We start from the raw sequence: 18,434 nt of genomic DNA, 5'->3' as shown, positions 1-18,434 counted from the left end.
ATACGTTATTGAACCCGTGCGAAGCACGGGTTTGTAACTAGTTTGTCCATAAAAAATATGTTTGGCTTCAACAAAAGCTTGGAATTGATTTAGCCCCTGAATATCACAAGCTTCAGGGGATGTAATATTGGAAATTTGTGATATTGATTAATGAGAAGAATTTAGTGAAAATCAACTATATGGGAATCAAGAAAGAATAAAGTGGTGATATGTTTAATGGTGGACATAAGGTATATGATTTACAATGTACTACCTTATTTGATGGAATAAAGTGATATTCTTTTACTTTTTTTAAAGAATATGAAATGAAAAAGAAGCGTTAGTTATTGTTAAATAAATCAGAACACAGCCTGTAAACCACATTGACATTAAACAAAATTGACAGAAATAACACTTGTAGAGGCACCTAAGTTTGAAGACCCACACAATAATCAAAATACAACCACTTAAACATGCATGTTCAAAATCATGGACATAATCATTTATCAAACTAAAAAAAAAAAGATAAAGGAAAAAATATTTTAGCCAAAATTCAAAATCAAAACTTAACACTTTAAAACTAACAATGATATATAAAGGATTGCAAATTTTAAATGGGTTTTAAAAATTTAAATAAAAAACCAAATTGCAGGTGAATGTTCATAAAAGCAACATATCAAACAGGTTGTGGGCAAAAGTAAGATGAAAAATTGATTCATAAAGTGGAATTTGTTTTTACCTTTGGTAGCTTATATTTTCGACATCAAGCAAACACAACAAAACCATAAACAAATTCTACATAACAAAATCATTCAAAAGCACACTAAGAATAAATAATCAACCTGAAAGCAATAGTAATATCATTGCCAAATTTCTCAAGCACATCGTCTTGTACATTATTTCAAGAGGTGAAGCATTTTGAAGGTTTTTTTTTTCCTAAATGTTCAAAATCCTCCTCTTCCTTCTCAATAATCTCTGAAAATCAAATAGTAACACATAATAAGCTTTAATTAACTTCATTTAACAAAATTAAAAACAAATTAACCATGAAAAATTCTTCAATAATAAAGAATGTACTAGGTGCAACGATAGTTGCTGCAAGAGGACCAATTGAACCATTCCTTTGCGATTCAGCGTTTAGAGCCTTCACCAAAGAACGTCTCTGAGGTAAATTGAAAACACCAGATGAAACATTTCTCTCCAAAATTCGTAATGAACCAATTTGCAAAACTGAAAACAGAAAATTCATACATTAATTGTTAATCAAAACCCTAAATCAACGAATTTCGCTCAAATTTCAAAATTAAGAAAGATTAATCATAAATTATTGCTACCTGTGGATTTAGACGAAGATCCGATGCATGAGAAGAAGGAGTTTAATTTTGCCACTGCAACTGATGAAAAGGAATTAACGGCCAGAACCATTTGGAGGAGGGATGGTTAGGAGAGGATTTTGTAGAAGGAGAAAGGAAGAAAAGAAGAAAACGTGTTTGTGAAATATGTAGATGAAACATGTTTTTGTGAAGTATGCAGAGGAAGCTGTGAGAACTGAGACGAAAAGGTACAACTGATTTTGAGCAGTGTGCATCGTCCATTTATCAGCTGAAGGGTAATGATGTCATTTTGACATTTTAAAACTCTAGGATTTTGGCTCCAAAAGGATTTGCAGGTTAAAATGTGAAGGGTTGTGATAGGGTTTGCCAGCAGACCTGTGCTTCTTTTATAATATTAAGATTAAGATTTTTTTACTTTTACTTTCTGGTTGTTTTGAACAGAAAAAAAAAACAATTAAAATCCAAGTAATTTAATTTATTTACAAAATAAAAGTATTGTTAACTAAAACTAAGGCTATGTTTGGTTTTAGAGAAACTATAAGGAAAGAAAGAGGAAGGAGAGAAAGGTTGAAGAATATTCTCTTTCTCTTTTTCATAGTTTGGTTTGCCAGCAATAAGATAAGGAAAGAAAGTTTTGAGATGGGATCCATGCTCAAAACCTTTCTCCACCTCCAAGCAAGGAAACATGAAAAAGACACCAATATCATGAGAAAAAGTCCAAAATAACCCTGATGTAATATATTATTTGCATTATGTCATATTTTAAAGGCATATTAAATATTAATGTCGCGCATCATGTCATGTACATGCATACTAAGGAAGTTATGATTTTGACACATATTGTACAAATTTCTTCTCCCAATGTAAAAAAAAAAAAAAAACTTAAATTGTTATGTTTAAATTGAAATAAATTTAAATGTATAGATAGAATATTTTATTTAAAATAATATATGTAGCTAAAAAAATTCAAGGATGTAATTGTCCTTTCACAAATATACACATCATTCTTTCCTTCCACTTTCTATTCACTCTCACTTATACCAAACAACTAAAAAGATCTTCTCACTTTCTACTATCATTCTTTCCTTATACTTTTATTCCTTTCACTTTCTTTCCTTAAACTTTCTTATGCAAACCAAACGTACCCTAAGGGTCTGTTTGGATGATCAAAGAAAGTGAAAGGAAAGAAAGAGTAAGGAAAGATTATATGAGGAAAGAAAAAGAATAGAAAGTGAGAGGATTGTTTTGGTTGTTTGGTACAAAAGAAAGTGGAATAGAAAGTGAAAGGAAAGAGTGATGTGTATATTGGTAAAAAGACAATTACATCCTTAAAAAGTTTTGGCTACATTTTAAATTAAATATTGTATCTACACATTTAAATATATTTTAATTTAGATATAACAATTCTCTCAAAAAAACAATTTAAGTATTTTTTTAAGGTAGGAGAATAAATTTGTAGAGTATGTGTTAAAATCATAATTTTCAAGCATGTACTATGCACATCACACGTTAATGTCTAAAAAATGGCACAATGCAAATAATATGTTACATCAAGGCTATTTTGGACATTTTCCCATAAAATTGGTGCATTCCACTTGTTTCCGTCATTGCGCTTGCGGAAAGTTTTTGAGTGTGGGTCCCACCTCAAAACTTTCTTTCCCTACCCTTTCTTTGTCCTGCCAAACAGTGAAAAAGTACTGTATCCATCCACTTTCTTTCCCTATCCTTTCTTTCCCTTATCTTTCCATGGATCCAAACGTACCCTAAAAGTTGCTTAAAAAATAATTAAAACTAACGGTAAATATTAAAGGGTTATGATAGAAGACACCTTTTATGAAGGTGTCTTTTATCAAGTTACTCTATGAGCATTTGTTAAAAGACACCAACTACTTTTTATGAAGGTGTCTTTTATCAAAGTTATAACTAAAAAGTGAAAATCACACCTTGAGGTGTGACTTGATAAAAGACACCACCAAAGGGTGGCTTGTAACATAACCCTATATTAAAATTACAACAATGATATCATATTTTTGTTTTTTCAAACGCGTTAAATACATGGGAATGGATCACCTCCTGCGCAAGTGCCTTCTGCGGTCTGCCATCTCTCATGCGCACAATCCAACGGCTGAAACTAAGAGGAAAAAAGTAAGCGGTCTAGAGAGAGAAACAAAAGTGCTTCCTTGTCATAATTTCATTTTCAACACTTTCAAGGTTTCAAGGTTTTGTGCTTTTCTTCAGCCCGTGTTATCTACTTTACCAAAAACACTATTGAACAAACTCACTCAATTAACCTTCTATACCTTCTATCAAAATCAAACAAAACCACCTCCAAAATTCCATAAAACTGCACATTTTTTCAAGAACTCTTTAAATCCCTCTTTCTCTAACCATTCAATCATCGTGGATACTAACAACAGTAAAAGCTGAGAGAAAAAGTGATGCACATTTTGTAATATCTCCTCTTTTTCACTGAGCAACAATAACAGAAGGAAGTTGGACAGATTTTGTAATCACCGTCGACACCTTCCTAAATTCATCAATTCTCTCTTTCTTGTCAAAAAAATAAAAATACATCAATTCTCTGCCTAACAAAGCTAAATTACCTTTGTCTAGGATAGTTGCATACAATTGTCCCTTATTTTTCCTTCTTTCTCAACAAGTACCAATGAAGATTTTAAAATTCTTCTGTTTCATTAATCTTCTCTCTAACTTCATCTTATCATCATCTTTAGCCATTGATCCTTATTCACAAGCACTCCTAAGTCTGAAATCTGAGTTTATAGATGATAATAATAGCTTGCATGACTGGGTTGTGCCCTTTGGAGCAAACTTAATTGAAAGTGGAAGCTCCTATGCATGCTCTTGGTCTGGGATCAAGTGTAACAATAACTCAATTGTAACTTCCATAGACCTTTCCATGAAGAAACTAGGTGGTGTACTATCAGGTAACCAATTCAGTGTGTTCACAGAGGTTAATAATTTCAACATGAGCTATAATCTCTTCTCTGGGAAACTTCCACCAGAAATTTTCAACATCACAGGCTTGAAAAGCTTAGATATTAGCAGAAACAATTTTTCCGGTCAGTTCCCAAAAGGAATTTCTAAACTAAAAAATTTGGTTGTACTTGATGTCATTAGCAACAGCTTTTCGGGTCAATTACCTGCTGAATTTTCAGAATTGGAAAATCTTAAGATTCTCAACCTAGTTGGAAATTCCTTCAGTGGAAGCATTCCATTTGAATATGGTTCTTTCAGAAACCTTGAGTTTCTTCTTCTAGCTGAAAATTCTCTCACAGGAAGTATACCACCAGAACTTGGTAACCTCAAAACAGTGACTCACATGGAAATTGGCTCCAATTCTTACCAGGGTTTCATTCCACCTCAACTAGGTAACATGAGCCAGCTTCAGTATCTTGACATTGCAGGTGCAAATCTATATGGTCCTATTCCAAAGGAACTTTCAAATCTCACCAATTTGCAATCACTTTTTCTGTTCCTAAACCAGCTAACAGGATTAATACCAAATGAGTTCAGCAAATTTGAAAAACTCACATATTTAGATCTCTCTGAAAATTTTCTTTCAGGGTCCATTCCTGAAAGCTTTTCAGAGCTAAAAAGCTTAAGATTTTTTTGTCTTATGACCAATAACATGAGTGGCACTGTTCCAGAAGGCATTGCAGAGCTACCATCCTTAGAATCTCTTCTCATTTGGAACAATCACTTCTCTGGATCACTCCCAAAGAGTTTAGGCAAAAACTCCAAACTCAAGTGGGTGGATGTCTCCACAAACAACTTCAGTGGTAGCATACCGTCAGATATCTGTCTTAGTGGAGTACTATTTAAGCTTATCCTGTTTTCAAACAAATTCACAGGTAGTCTTTTTTCGATCTCGAAATGTTCTTCCCTTGTCCGTCTTCGCATAGAAGATAATTCATTCTCAGGAGAGATTCCTTTAAAATTCAGCCATCTTCCTCATATTGCATATGTTGATTTGTCAAAGAACAATTTTGTTGGTGGGATTCCTTTAGATATTTCTCTAGCTACTCGATTGGAGTATTTCAATGTCTCTTATAATATGAAATTAGGAGGAAATATCCCTTCACAAATTTGGTCTATGCTGCAACTTCAAAATTTCTCAGCATCTTCTTGTGGTCTTTTAGGCAATCTTCCTTCATTTGAGTCTTGCAAATCAATTTCAACAATTGATCTAGGTAGAAACAACTTGTATGGAACAATCCCAAAAAGTGTTTCGAAATGTCATGCTCTTGTGACAATCAAATTATCTGAAAATAATTTGACAGGTCAAATACCTGAGGAGCTTGCAAATATCCATATTCTTGAAATTGTAGATTTATCTAATAATAAGTTCAATGGCCTCATACCTGAAAAGTTTAGTAGTTCATCAAGTTTACTACTTCTCAATGTGTCTTTCAACAATATCTCTGGTTCAATACCAAAGGGAAAGTCATTCACATTAATGGACAGTAGTGCATTTGTTGGAAATTCAGAGCTCTGTGGAGTACCATTCAGACCATGTATTAAGTCAGTAGGCTTATTAGGCAGCATTGGAACTTGGAAGGTTACACATACTGTGTTACTCTCTGCAGGGTTGCTAATAAACCTTCTGATATTAGGTTTTGGAATACTTTATTTCCGAAAGGGATTCAAGAGTCGAAAGAAAATGCTCATCTCCAACTACAACTAATCAGGAAACAGGTATGACAAAAATTTGTGCAGTGTCAATAAGAGTTAAGTGATATTTCATCAAGTATTTTGTTCTCAATCTTAACTTCTATGAAAATGAGTAAGATTATGAGGTGCATGAGAGGTACATGGCTTTATGCAAACCACTAATATATCCTAGCAGTGCATATTTACATGCCTTAGGGTGCATTTGAATAAACAGTTTAATTATGTGTTTATTAAATAAGTATTTATGATATAAGCACATAGGTATAAGCTACTTCTACGGTCAAGAGGTAATGTAGTAAAATTGTTTTTGCTGTAAGCTATTTTAGTAACTGATCGTGAACAGCTAGTTAAAATAAGTTGGCCATGTCATAATTTATTTTTGTAAGTCTCTCAAATGTGTACACATCCACGTAAGTCATAAGATAGTCTCAAATAACCTTGTGCAAAAACCCACCCATGATCCTTACAAAGAGCACTGTATCGACACTAATTTTAGATTTATTTTTAATGGCAGAACACAATGAAGCAATGAAAGAGGAATTTGATATCTACAATTTTGGGAGGTTCATCTAAGAGAAGATTGCAATGGTAATAAAGTGGCTTCTGATAGTACAATGCAAGAGATTAAACTTGTTCTTGAGCCTAAACTATAAAAATAAATAAACTGGTTCTTGATGTTGCTATGCTTTGCACTAAAAGCAGATCATCCGATCGACCATCCGTGAAAGATCCTGATGCGTATGAATAAGTATTTTAATGTTATAGGTTGTAATTTTAATGATAAGTCATATGTTATTATGTATGTAATTAATAAAATGGTGGTTGAGGAAACTGTCCTCACATCTTCGTAGGAATGTAGTTATTTGTCTATAGGTAGTTATTTGTGTATGCTATTTAAGTTGGCAAAAACGTGAATGAAAGTTAAGAAATAATTCAGAAATGAAATTCTAGTCTTCCTCTAATTTCTTAGAATAGATATTCCTTATCGTATATTTGAGAAACAACACGTTACAAATATCCCTTACTCTAAATGCTTATTAGGTCTTGCAACAAGTTAACCTAATTTTTCCCTCTATTATTCCTTTATTAATTGTGATTAGTAACTTAACCCTCCAAATTTTCCCTCCTATTCTATACCCACTTTGAAATTCAAATCATGACTCTTTGGTTTTGCATGGTATGCCGCGTCCCAATAACTCTTCGTGGTGTTCAATGTTTTTTTTCATGCTAATAATTTTCACCTTTCCCATACCCCATGCAGACTCGGTTTTCCCTACCAATCATAACTCGTATGTTGGTTTCCAAGGCATGGCTTCTACGGGAATGGATTGTCTCCCGTGTTTTTTCTCTACAGTTTTCTCCATTGAAAAATCTAAGCCCTTCATTTATTTTAATTGTAGATTAATGGACAGGATTAATAATTCATAAATGGCTTGTCATTTTGGCCATTCCTCTGTTTAATCCATCAGTTCGTTTTGGCTGGTATGTATCCAGTTTTCCCCTTTTTCCTCAAGCAAACTCATCGCAATCCGATTCTGATCTCCATTCCTAAGATTTGCAACTCCATGATACTCCACGCCGGCGCCGATAGAAACTGTGATTCACGACGGGAGAACAATGATTCGCGACGGGAGAGAAACTGCGGTTGAAGTAGCGGCGACCCTGTCTAGTTCCAAATGAAACGTGTAGGTAACTGCGGCGGTGGAGTAGTACGGCAACACCTGTTGATGTAAATTGCTTGGAAACAATGACAATTGCTTGGAAACTACATGACAGATGCTTGGATTGTATCTTATGTCTGACCAAAGGGGAGCTGCGATTCAATTGATTATATTTGAACTATAGATAATTTTTTGTTGTTATTATTGTTGAAGAAGATGAAGCTGCTGTGATGTTTTACGTGAAAAGAGAAGGAGATGAAATCAATTGATCCTATCCATTGATCTACCATTAAAATAAATGAAGGGCTTAGATTTTTCACCGGAGAAAACTGCAGAGAAAAAACACAGGAGACAATCCATTCCCGGCTTCTACAACCGAATCCCCACTATAAATACACTCCAATCTTGCTATTCCATTCATCTTTTTTGTGTTTTGCTGATGTCTGGACTTAACCTTCAGACCCTTTTGTCATTCCATTGTTTAACTGGTATACACATATCAGTTCATGATTATTCAATGTTTGGGGCGTGACAAATTGCTGTATGACAGCAGCTGTGTACCGTTGCTACAGTTTCTGTTTCGGTTTGTTTTGTTGTATCATTGCCTTCCCGTTTAGCAGGTCTTGTGCCGGATTTGTGTTATTATATTATGTTGTTTCAAAAAAAAAAAAAATAACTTCGTCACCTTCGAGATGGTTTAGTAGGTGGTTCCGCCGCCGATTTGGAGAATAAAGAGAATGTTGCGGGAGGCATGGTTGATGTCGATGAGTGTACGGTGAAGTTCAGTTGTCCGAATCTCTTTTTCCATTCACTTCTTCTAACCATTCTTCATGTTTGTTTGCTATTTACATTCAAGTATTTGTTTTCCAGCCTTGGTTGATCTCAACCTTTTTTATTTCTCCATTATTATAATGTGTTCTTACCTTCATGCTCACATCTTTTTTCCCTATTAGGTTTGCAACATGCCTGATAATATCAAACGAAACAAGAGGTTCAGCAGTCAGCTGTGTAGGCTCCCACAATAAATACATCAATCTTCATGATTGTGTGGACTTTCAAACAAAATTTCGATGAAAATGAGTTATATGGTCTTCAGCAGTCAGCTGTGTTATTTGTGCTCTCAACCATTTGCCTCTATAAGCCATTGCCCCATAGTTCAATAACTTTATACATGACAATGATTATGAAATTCCATTATGCAAATACTTTCTCAGGTGCATGCTTCGTTGATTGTCTTCATATGCAATAAAGAAATATAACCAAATACTTATGTATCTCAATTATCCACATGAATTTTACAATAATTATTTATTTATCCTATTACCTATGTGGTGGATAGAATCAAAATAAGTGTAGAATATTCAAGTGGATATTTCAAAGGCTAAAATATCCTTCAAAAAAAAAATCTCAAACGCTTAATAAATATGATTTTTGATAATTCAATTGTACCTACAAATATTAAAGCTAGCTTAAGTCTTTCAAAAAAAAAATTAAAATTAAAGCTAGCTTAAGTGAATTAAGTGAAACGATGTTGAATTTTCTATTTAAGTATATTTATCTATTAATTTGTTTTCTTTTGGTTCCATAATCTATCAATTCGTAATTTTCTTACTTGCTGATGTCTTTAGGTTCCCTTTAGGCTCCTTTATGATGTCTTTTATCCTTCAATCCAAAGACTCAAGGATGTCTTTTTCTAACCTTTACTTTTCAAGAATGATTAGTTTAGATAATTTCTATGATTTTTCGTATAAAAAATCCATTTATTTTTACATGTAGTTTTTTCATATTTAAAACAATTTGAGATATGGAGCATAACATATTTTATTTTATAATTCAAAGTAGATTTTTCTGGTGTGATTCATATAAACATAGCAGTGCAAGTTAAGAAATGTTTGGTCTTATATAACACTTCATATATCCGTGCTTAACATATCGGTTCATTTGGTTTGAGTTGTTCTAAAGGGTTTTATTCTCATACACAATAACGATTTCTTTTCTCTATTCGAACCAAATTATTGTTAGTGTGAGAACCGTCATGGAGCCTAACGAATGATGTAAAATTGTTCAACGAAGATCCCCATTGTTTTATATCACGAATGATGTACATAATCCTACTATTCAATATATATGGTGAATTCGACTTTTTTTTTGTTGGTTCTATACAACTTATTAAATTGTTAACTGTTTTCTTATTAATGTGATGCAATTTAAGTTGTACATGCTTTTACATATCATGATCATTCTTATGTTTTGCTATTAAACTCCAACACAAAGATGTCGTAAATAAAAATTAATGATTTGTAATTTAAAATGGCAAATTATAACTGGCTGTATTAAGTCATGTCAATAAGGGTTGACTCATTTGATAAAAAATTGACATAAGGTTTGGATCAAGTCTCAAAGGAGACAATTTTTATTATAATTGTTTTATACTTACAATGACTATTAACAAGAGTTATTTCAAGAGATTGGTTGAATACGTCAAAAAAAAAATGGGTTGAAAATATAGATAACTGATGAAGATGGTCAAAATGTCAATGTCTTCAAATGTCGTTTATAGAGAAGTATTTTGTAATGTATGAAATAACTAATTTACAATGTATGATTTTCAAAATATATCAATGTCAAGATGATATGACTAATGTAATACATTTTTATCATATGACTTTCATTATTTTTTTTTTTTATTATGGTATAACTTATTTGTGCATGTTTTAATCGGTAAGACCCGTGCGAGATCTAGTACAACCTAAAATCAATTAAGTTTCTTAATAAGGTGGTCTCAAAATAGACGTGTCATAAGCATTTATCTCAAAAAATGTTGCTTAGAATTTATTTTTTCATCGTTTTCTATACAAATCTATGAAAATTGGAAACAAAGTTAAAATTATCGAGAGTCCTACATCAAATGAGATATGACATGAAAATGTGTGTTGTAAATTGGAGACATCTATCACCTTACAGGCCAGTTTCGTAGGGTTAAATTAACCCAAATTTCAAGGTATCAGAGCTGGTTGTTGATAGCTCGGAAAGGGCTACGGCTACCCATGAAGGGACTGACAGGAAAGGATGAGTAAAATGTTGTAGAGTGAAGCCATTGGGATGTTGACTCTCAACTCAAGGGAAGTCCTATGATAGGAACTTTGGTCTTATGGGGTGTCGAAATCCCTTATTGAGTGTGGGATGCTCGGTAAAGTATTTAAGTGGTTTGGTTCTTCCCTGTCGATAGCTAGCTTTTAAGTGAGGGTTCTCCAAATTCTTAGATACCTACCAACTGGTATTAGAGCTTATCTAAGACCTGTTGAGCCACCCACACACCAGATGTCCAGTCCTTAATGTGAGGGGATTTACTGAGAGTCCTACATTCGATTGGAGGAATATGGCCAAAAATATGTTTATAAATGGGAGGTGTCTCTAACTTACAAGCCAGTTTTATAGAGTTGAGTTTGGCTCAACCCAAATTTTAAGAAAATCACAGGACATTTTCTATCATTTATAATTATAATAATTATATTTTATTTCTCAAAAGTGTCGGCAAAGCAAAATTCAATTTTTTTTTTAATTTTTATTACTCATAATAGTGAACATTGATTATTTTTTTCAATAAAATGTTAAAAAATTTAGTATAATTCTTATAAAAAATGAAATGATGTTTTTTTATGGGATAATATTTTCTAAAATATAAAAGTCGATAAATATCTCTTTATTACATAAAAATTATCGTTAACTTACAGATTTATGAAACAGGTGTACCGATACACCTTAATTTAAGGGTGTACCGTAGAAACTCTCATATCTATATAGTATTAATTAATAAGTAAAAATAATAATTTTGCCGACCCTCCCGCTCACCCTCAAGGCCACACTGCCCGGACACTCCACTTATTCACCTTGAAAAATATGAATTCTACCCACTAAACTAAAAAAAAAATGTCGCTCATTGAGCATTATGCCTCACAACACGAACTCCATAGAGAGACGTTGATCTACCCTCTGTTTTTTATTCCGACAAACACACTTGTTTTTTTTTCTCTCCATTGTTATTCAAAATTTGATTATTGTTTTCTTTTCTATTTATTACTAATGTATATATACCCGTGCACAACGCACCACGCGGGGAAAATTATTTTTGAGTTAAATTAAAAAAATAAAACTTTAGACTCCCATATATAGAAACTGACATAAGATTTTGAGAAAGCATTATACATCATTATCCCAATCAAATTAATAAGTTCAATAAGGATTGAACATCAGATGAGTAGTACCAGAAGTGTAAGAATGATCCGAAGCGAACAACTACGATGGGGTTCATTTCACATGGAAAATACGATAAGCTTAAAAAAGAGATGCATAGGACTAAACACTCTCATCTCTCAAACCAATTTTCTTATAACTAAAGGGAAGTATGGCCAAATCACGGTGAGTCACCATCATTTTACGATTTTACAAAAGAGTAGTTTCAACAAAATTACAGTACCATTGTAACTTTGTTCAATTAACTATGATATCAAACATGGCTCTGTCTCTGGTACGCGACCTCTATAGGTCATCTACCGTAAGAGACCCTTTTTTTTGTTTTTTTGTTTTTGTTGCAAATTGAAATGAAACCATTGGATAAACATGAAATGTAATCAACGACTGTGATCTATTTAAATTATAACCTAAACATTTTATTAAATAAACATTAATATTAATTTTAAAAAATAGGGTTAATTAAGTTTTTGGTCCCTATAAATATCTGCAGTTTTGTTTTTAGTCCCTATAAAAATAAATCACACTTTTTAGTCCCTATAAAATTTTCTGTTATAGCTTTTAGTCCCTGCTGTTAAGTGAGCTTTAACGGTGCTGACGTGGCACTGACATGTCCTTATTATATATTTTTTTATTTAAAAAAAAACTTCAGAATTTTTGTATAATGGATTTTTCCAAAAAATTAATGTGAAGTTATGAAATTACTAAAGTACCCGTATTTAATTAAAAGACAATCATTTCTCTCCTCTTCTTCACCTGCGATGCCTTCTTTCTTCCATTCCAGATTTCTTCTTCATCGTCAACTTCTTCTCCCCCCACCTTCTTCTTCTTTCCATCAAAACAAAACCTCAAATTCCATTTATCATGTTCTTCTTCTTCTTCTCTAGAATTAATTACTCTTGGTTCCATTGGTAAACAGAATTACACCACAAAATTAATTACTCTTGGTGATGTTGAAATGATATCAACATGTTTTGTTGTTAATGAAAATAGCCATGAATACGAACTCAGCCGCAAAGTACTACTTCGTCCTCTTCGATTTGTTCTTTCTGATTCTGCTTCGTCGTCTTCGTTCGTGTTCATATTGATTCGTTCCTCTTCGTCTTCGATTTCCCACCATCACCGTTTCAGACTTCGATTTCATCTTCTACTTCGATTTCAGATTCAGACTTTGATTGATTTCAGATTCAGACTTCGTTCGATTTCGGCTTTCCTGTTTAGGCGTTTTGACTTGTTCGATTCCCCCAAATCTGGATTTTTAGTGTTTCTGTTTTAAGTTTTAATTTTATGTCATTTTATTTCTTATAATTTAACTTTATCTCTTAATTTAATTACTGTAATTTAAATGTTTAATAATCAAACAATTCCAACGTTTTTAAACAGAAATGCAGAATTTTTTTTCCCTAAAAAAATAAAAAAATTCTGATTTTTTTTTAAAAAAAATTAAAAAAATATAATAATAATGACATGTCAGTGCCACGTCAGCACCGTTAAAGCTTTCTTAACAGCAGGGACTAAAAGCTATAACAGAAAATTTTATAGGGACTAAAAAGTGTGATTTATTTTTATAGGGACTAAAAACAAAACTGCAGATATTTATAGGGACCAAAAACTTAATTAACCTTAAAAAATACAATGGAATCTGGAATTACATTTTGTAAAGGGTGTTTTCGGTGTTACTGGAACAATTGTTCTCCTTCTTTACCCATAAACATCATCATCCTCTCCTTCATCTTATCCATTTTCTTCAAACTCAAAAACACTCAAACCCAGAAAGAAAGAAAAATACACAAATCTGAAAAAACACACCCCAAATCCGAATTTTCTTTTCACTTTTAATCAAAACCAAATCTGAGAGAGGACGTTCATTGATTTTGAATTGAGAAGAGTTTGACGGTGAAGGGTGGAATTTTTTTAGGGGAAGTGAAACTGTAGAGAAACCGATGGGAGATTTAGTAGTAAGGAAACATAAGAATAATTATTTGAAGATATTGAGTTGGATTTGAAAAGATGAATATGAAGAGAGAGATCTGAAATGTGTTTGGCCAGGGAGGATTTCAAGGGTGAAGTGAACCTCCTTTGAATATGGTAGATATGGATCTATAAAAATAATGACATAAATTAATTGTGGCAATGAATAGATTAAAGAAGATTTGGGTTTTTTATTTGGATCTGATCTGGAATTGAAAGAAGAATGAAGAAATAATTGATAATGGTTGTTGTTTTTATTTTATTTGGATCTAATTAATGCTAGGTGTTGATGATGACCAATGATAGTGATTGTTTAAATCTGGAATTGTAAGAAGAGGAAATAATGAAGAATAATTGATAATGATGATTAAGGATTTTCTGGTATAAACAAAGATGAAAGCAAGAAAGTGAAAGAAGACGGTGCAGAATGAGTAATTTTACAAGTAATGCTGTAATGGTGTTAATCCAAAAATCTGGGTTGGAAAACAATATTTTATTTAAGAGGAAATTCCAAAATTGACCCTGTAGTTGAATGAATTACTTTAAACGCAATTTACCTCTAATGCAGGTCTTTTTAGTTTTATAAAAAAAAAAAGTCTTTCTATGGTCTCCTGCCATAGGAGACCTATTGATGTCACGCACGCTAGACGGCGCCATCAAACATATATTAAGATTCTTTAACCCTCAACATGTTGGAAAATTAAGAAGTTGTAACTTTTTTTTTTTTGAAGGAAGAAGGTATAACTTAATCTTATAAGTTGAGACAACAAAAGAGTATTAATAATATTATTTCATCCCACTAACAAATTAACCATTAAAATATTTTTATAAAATAAATGGTGGAACAACGTACACTTTATATGAGATCATAACAAAAAATAAATAAAAGATATCACAGTAGTACATATAATAATATAGTAACAGCAATATAATAGGGCTAAGACTTACATTATGGGAACATAACATCCACATGATTTATTGCCACATACCAGAACAAGACCTTCGAAGCATTATAATATCTATACCTAAAGGATAACATGGGAACAAAAATGCAGTAACTAAACTACCTTTGTTTATATATACAATTTAGCACACACTCTTCAGAAATATGTAAGTGTTGGAGCATGCTTTCCTTCAAGGAAGGCTTTGAGAAGTAGAAGACTCCTCTCAGGATGAGAATTTGCACCATGTCCTGATCCTTTGATCACGGCAAAAGATAATACGCCGTCACCATATCCTTCTATCCATCCATCAGTCTACAAAACCAATTATAAAAATATTTTAGTTTTTAAAAGAAGCAGATTAGATGTTCTTAGGCAAAAGAATAATAAATCTAAGAAAAGCCAAAATACCTGAAATCGTTTCCCCCAAGCTCTATGGGGGAGAGTCAAGTTCAACCCAATATCTTCAGCTAATTGTTTTACCAAGGACTGTGTCCCTGTATATGGAAGGTCAAAGAACAACTCTCCACTGCATGGCAAAAGCAGGAAAAAAAAATTAGGGGATGTTTTGTCATTTCAATATGATAGGAGTTGGAGGGAAAATAAAAGAATATTACCTGTAAGCTAGGACCCTTAAACCAGACTTAACAAGGGTTCCTAGCATTGAGATCATCGGAATCTCATAATCATGAAAGTCATAATCATCAGGAAATGTGCAGTAGGACCAAGACTTCTTCCTGAAGAGTCCGGCACGTAGAGCATCCTGCACATCTCTTCTGTTCAGATACGTGAAAGTAAAATCATTAACACACTCAGGGATATCGAAATCCAATTTCCAAGAGTTGCAGATATTATCAAGGGCATCAGTGTAACCCCTAAAATCACCAACTTCATGTACAAATTGGAAAAACACTTGCTTGCAAATGCCACGAACTCCCCCATACATATGTTCTCTTTTAATTTGGGAAAAATTGCAAACCTTCGTTAAAAGGTTAAAGGTTTGCTCAGATATAGCAGCATGAGACCAAAAAAATTCGGCTACAGAATTATAGTTTGTGTTAAAATCAAGAAGAGGATTGGCAATAGCAATCCCCTTCAAATTTATACGATATTTTGTTTGAAGAATCAGATTTGCGAGTTGGGGCACAAAATGTCCCGCATAGCCCTCCCCAACAATAAAAAAGGAATTTTTTCTTAGCCTTGGAAACATCTTGAACCACTTTTGAAGAAAAGCAAGGTTATCCCTTGTTGTCCTCTCATCATTCGCCAACCGGTCGGAGGAATTAAGGGAATATGTGAAGCCTACCCCAACAGGAGACTCCAAGTATAGCATATTTGCCACTTGGTTCCAGCTGTGGGGATTTTTCACAAGACCATCCTTTGTAAGTGTGAAGGGTCCATTGGACTTAAAAGCTTGTAGAAGTGAAGAACAGCCAGGTCCATTCAACCACAGGACCACTGGTTTGGAAGCCGAGCTCGACTCTGCCTCCACAAAATAAAAAAATAAATATCGAGTGTTGTGATAATCAACTGGGACGTACCCAGAATATTGTCTAAAGGTTACATGTGGCTGACCAGGTAGTGTAATGGTATTTTGGAAACGCACAGAAACGAAATTGCCACCCTCAGGGGTCAAGTTGAATAAATGAAAAAAGATTGCAGCTTGTAAAGCTGCTGCAATTAAAAGTAAATATTTAGTATAAGTTTCCATTTTTTATTTTAGGGTGGTGGTGGTGGTGTATAGAGTTATGAAACTCTTAAGAAATTAGGGTGGTTGTGGTGTACAGATGCATAAACTCTTACGAAATTTGAGGGTGAGTTGAAATACAAGGAAAGGTGAGTTGAAATTTGAAGGTGTGGTTTAACCGTTTAAGATAAAGGAATAAATTAAAGTGAGTGGAAGTGACAGAGTGTAAAGGAATCATTTAAAGTTAAAAAAAGAAAAAGTAATGTAAAACAAAAGTTAATAGAAATTGAAGTTAAAAAAACAGTGTAGTGCAAAAATTAAAGAAAGTGGGTGGTTCTTTCTGTGCTTATCTCAATCTTCTAATTAATTTAATCACAAGACATCTCACCAAACTTTGTGAACTTTTCTTACCAGCTACATTTTTGCTAACTTGCGCACATGGTTCATTATTCTTCTTGTGTGCCTATCATTGTCATGGTTTGGTACGCTTAGGCCCAGTTGTGTACCTATCTTGCGCACAAGACATATAGTCTGGCTCGTGTTTTTGTGGCCCCCTCTGCCCTTGTAGCTGAAGCTTTGGCTACTAGAGATGCACTTGTTCTGGCCTACAACCTTGATTTATCTTGTATTGTGGTGGAGAGTGACTCATTGAGTGTCAGATCACTCAATAAAGTTTTACAAGCTGTGAGTTTACCTGGGTGGCTCGTGATGGTAACAAAGTGGCTCACATGGTTGCTTCACTGGCAGCTAATGGTTCTCTTCCGCTCCTCTGAACAGTTAAACCTCCGGACTCTCCGTTTGCAGCTGCTAAAGGATAGGAGTAGAGCTATCAACAGAGTTCCCTTTCCAAGTGCTAACATTAATATAAGTTGAAGCTCATCTGTTTTTGGTGCTGTTTGTGTTAGAGACTACCCTTTATCTTCTTGTGGGTTGCCATTTTGGTGCGATCTTATCACTGTTTTGTGGAGCTGCTATGCTGGGTGTTTTTAGTTCTCAGATTTGGTTCTTTTATTGACAAAATTTGCTGCTGCGTGTAGTTATTGCTGGTGCAGGGATTGCTGGTATATATTTTAATTGGGTTGGTGGTGGTAGATCCTTGGAGTTTTAAAGAAGGCATCTTTTTTTGTTTCTTTTGCCTTGTGGGCCTCTGTATGCGTGACCTTTGGAGAATGGTGTTTTGTTTTTGCTTGCCACGCTTGTATTGATTGCTCCAATGTGCTACTATAGCACCTTTTTGAATCTTGCTCTTTGTCACGTGAAGCTGCTCCTGCTGCTTGGAATTTTGCCTTGGCCACCAGGTGGCATTTAGGGTGGGTAGGGGGAATAGTTTCCCAACATAGGAAAGTTGATTTTTTATCGTTTGATTAGAGAGGAACACTGATTTTACCATGGTCACTCAACATCAGATCTAACATCATCTCTATACCATATACACTTTTTTCCAATATCTTTAAGCCTCCATTCTCTTTCCTTATCTTACTACCAGAAAAATAAAAATCATCATCTTCATATCCATGACTTCAAAATCTCGAAAATTTCCATAAAAAAATAAAAATAAAACCAAAATCAAGGACTTCACGAACAAGAAGTTTAAGTGATTTTGTGCAACCAACTAATATAATGTTTTATCTCTATCATCATCATCATCCTCCATCGATTCTGTATTTATTATTCTCAGATCTTTGACGATTCGAAATGTTGACCGACAACGTGACGATGGATCTCCAACGCGAACAGAGGAGAAAGATGAGGTACAATTAAAACGAGAGGCGTGAAGGGGGTTTTGAATTTTAATGATTTTGGGCATCGTTTAAAGATAATTGGGTTTGATTTTAAAGATTACTGGGTTTGATTTTTTTTTTTTTTGGAAGGATGGATTTGATTCCTTCTTCTTAATCATCTTCTTCGTTATTTAATT

At 33.6% G+C, this 18,434-nt stretch overlaps 2 protein-coding genes and 1 long non-coding RNA gene across 5 annotated transcripts; 1 reads left to right on the top strand and 2 right to left on the bottom strand.

Moving 5' to 3' along the window:
• Positions 1–754: 754 nt before the first annotated feature.
• Positions 755–1,528, bottom strand: LOC146910456 (uncharacterized). The gene is made up of 3 exons (XR_015020597.1): positions 1,314–1,528; positions 1,057–1,209; positions 755–954 (listed from the first exon to the last, which is right to left on the bottom strand). It is a non-coding gene; the product is annotated as an uncharacterized LOC146910456 (long non-coding RNA).
• A 1,984-nt stretch (positions 1,529–3,512) lies between these two features.
• On the top strand, positions 3,513–6,967 carry LOC146910455 (uncharacterized). Its single transcript, XM_085727138.1, has 2 exons — positions 3,513–6,029; positions 6,520–6,967. The coding sequence occupies exon 1, from the start codon at positions 3,979–3,981 to the stop codon at positions 6,016–6,018; it is 2,040 nt and encodes a 679-aa protein (XP_085583264.1). The 5' UTR covers positions 3,513–3,978; the 3' UTR covers positions 6,019–6,029; positions 6,520–6,967.
• Positions 6,968–14,793: 7,826 nt separating this feature from the next.
• Positions 14,794–17,890, bottom strand: LOC146910454 (serine carboxypeptidase-like 45). 3 transcript variants are annotated; one of them, XM_085727140.1, is made up of 4 exons: positions 16,928–17,890; positions 15,447–16,311; positions 15,241–15,358; positions 14,794–15,144 (listed from the first exon to the last, which is right to left on the bottom strand). In XM_085727140.1, exons 2-4 carry the CDS (start codon positions 16,160–16,162, stop codon positions 14,989–14,991), a joined length of 990 nt encoding a protein of 329 aa, XP_085583266.1. In that variant the 5' UTR covers positions 16,163–16,311; positions 16,928–17,890; the 3' UTR covers positions 14,794–14,988. The 3 variants fall into 3 exon arrangements, with proteins under 3 accessions (XP_085583266.1, XP_085583267.1, XP_085583265.1); XM_085727141.1 differs by lacking the exon at positions 16,928–17,890 and adding an exon at positions 16,371–16,918 and having other exon boundaries at positions 15,447–15,605; XM_085727139.1 differs by lacking the exon at positions 16,928–17,890 and having other exon boundaries at positions 15,447–16,920.
• Positions 17,891–18,434: the final 544 nt, after the last annotated feature.

The sequence above is a fragment of the Medicago sativa genome, chromosome 7 (genome assembly GCF_051527215.1).
Source record: "Medicago sativa cultivar Bolivia chromosome 7, Bolivia_mono, whole genome shotgun sequence".
NCBI lineage: Eukaryota > Viridiplantae > Streptophyta > Magnoliopsida > Fabales > Fabaceae > Medicago > Medicago sativa.
The sequence above is the reverse complement of the archived record's forward strand: the minus strand, read 5'-3'. Positions and strand labels throughout refer to the sequence as shown.

Coding starts and splice junctions, on each gene's coding strand:
- LOC146910455 (XM_085727138.1), top strand. CDS start 3,979: ATGAAGATTTTAAAATTCTTCTGTTTCATTAATCTTCTCTCTAACTTC.
- LOC146910454 (XM_085727139.1), bottom strand. CDS start 16,540: ATGGAAACTTATACTAAATATTTACTTTTAATTGCAGCAGCTTTACAA. Junction 15,359..15,446: donor TTAAGGGTCCTAGCTTACAG/GTAATATTCTTT, acceptor TTTGCCATGCAG/TGGAGAGTTGTTCTTTGACC. Junction 15,145..15,240: donor CTTGGGGGAAACGATTTCAG/GTATTTTGGCTT, acceptor TTGGTTTTGTAG/ACTGATGGATGGATAGAAGG.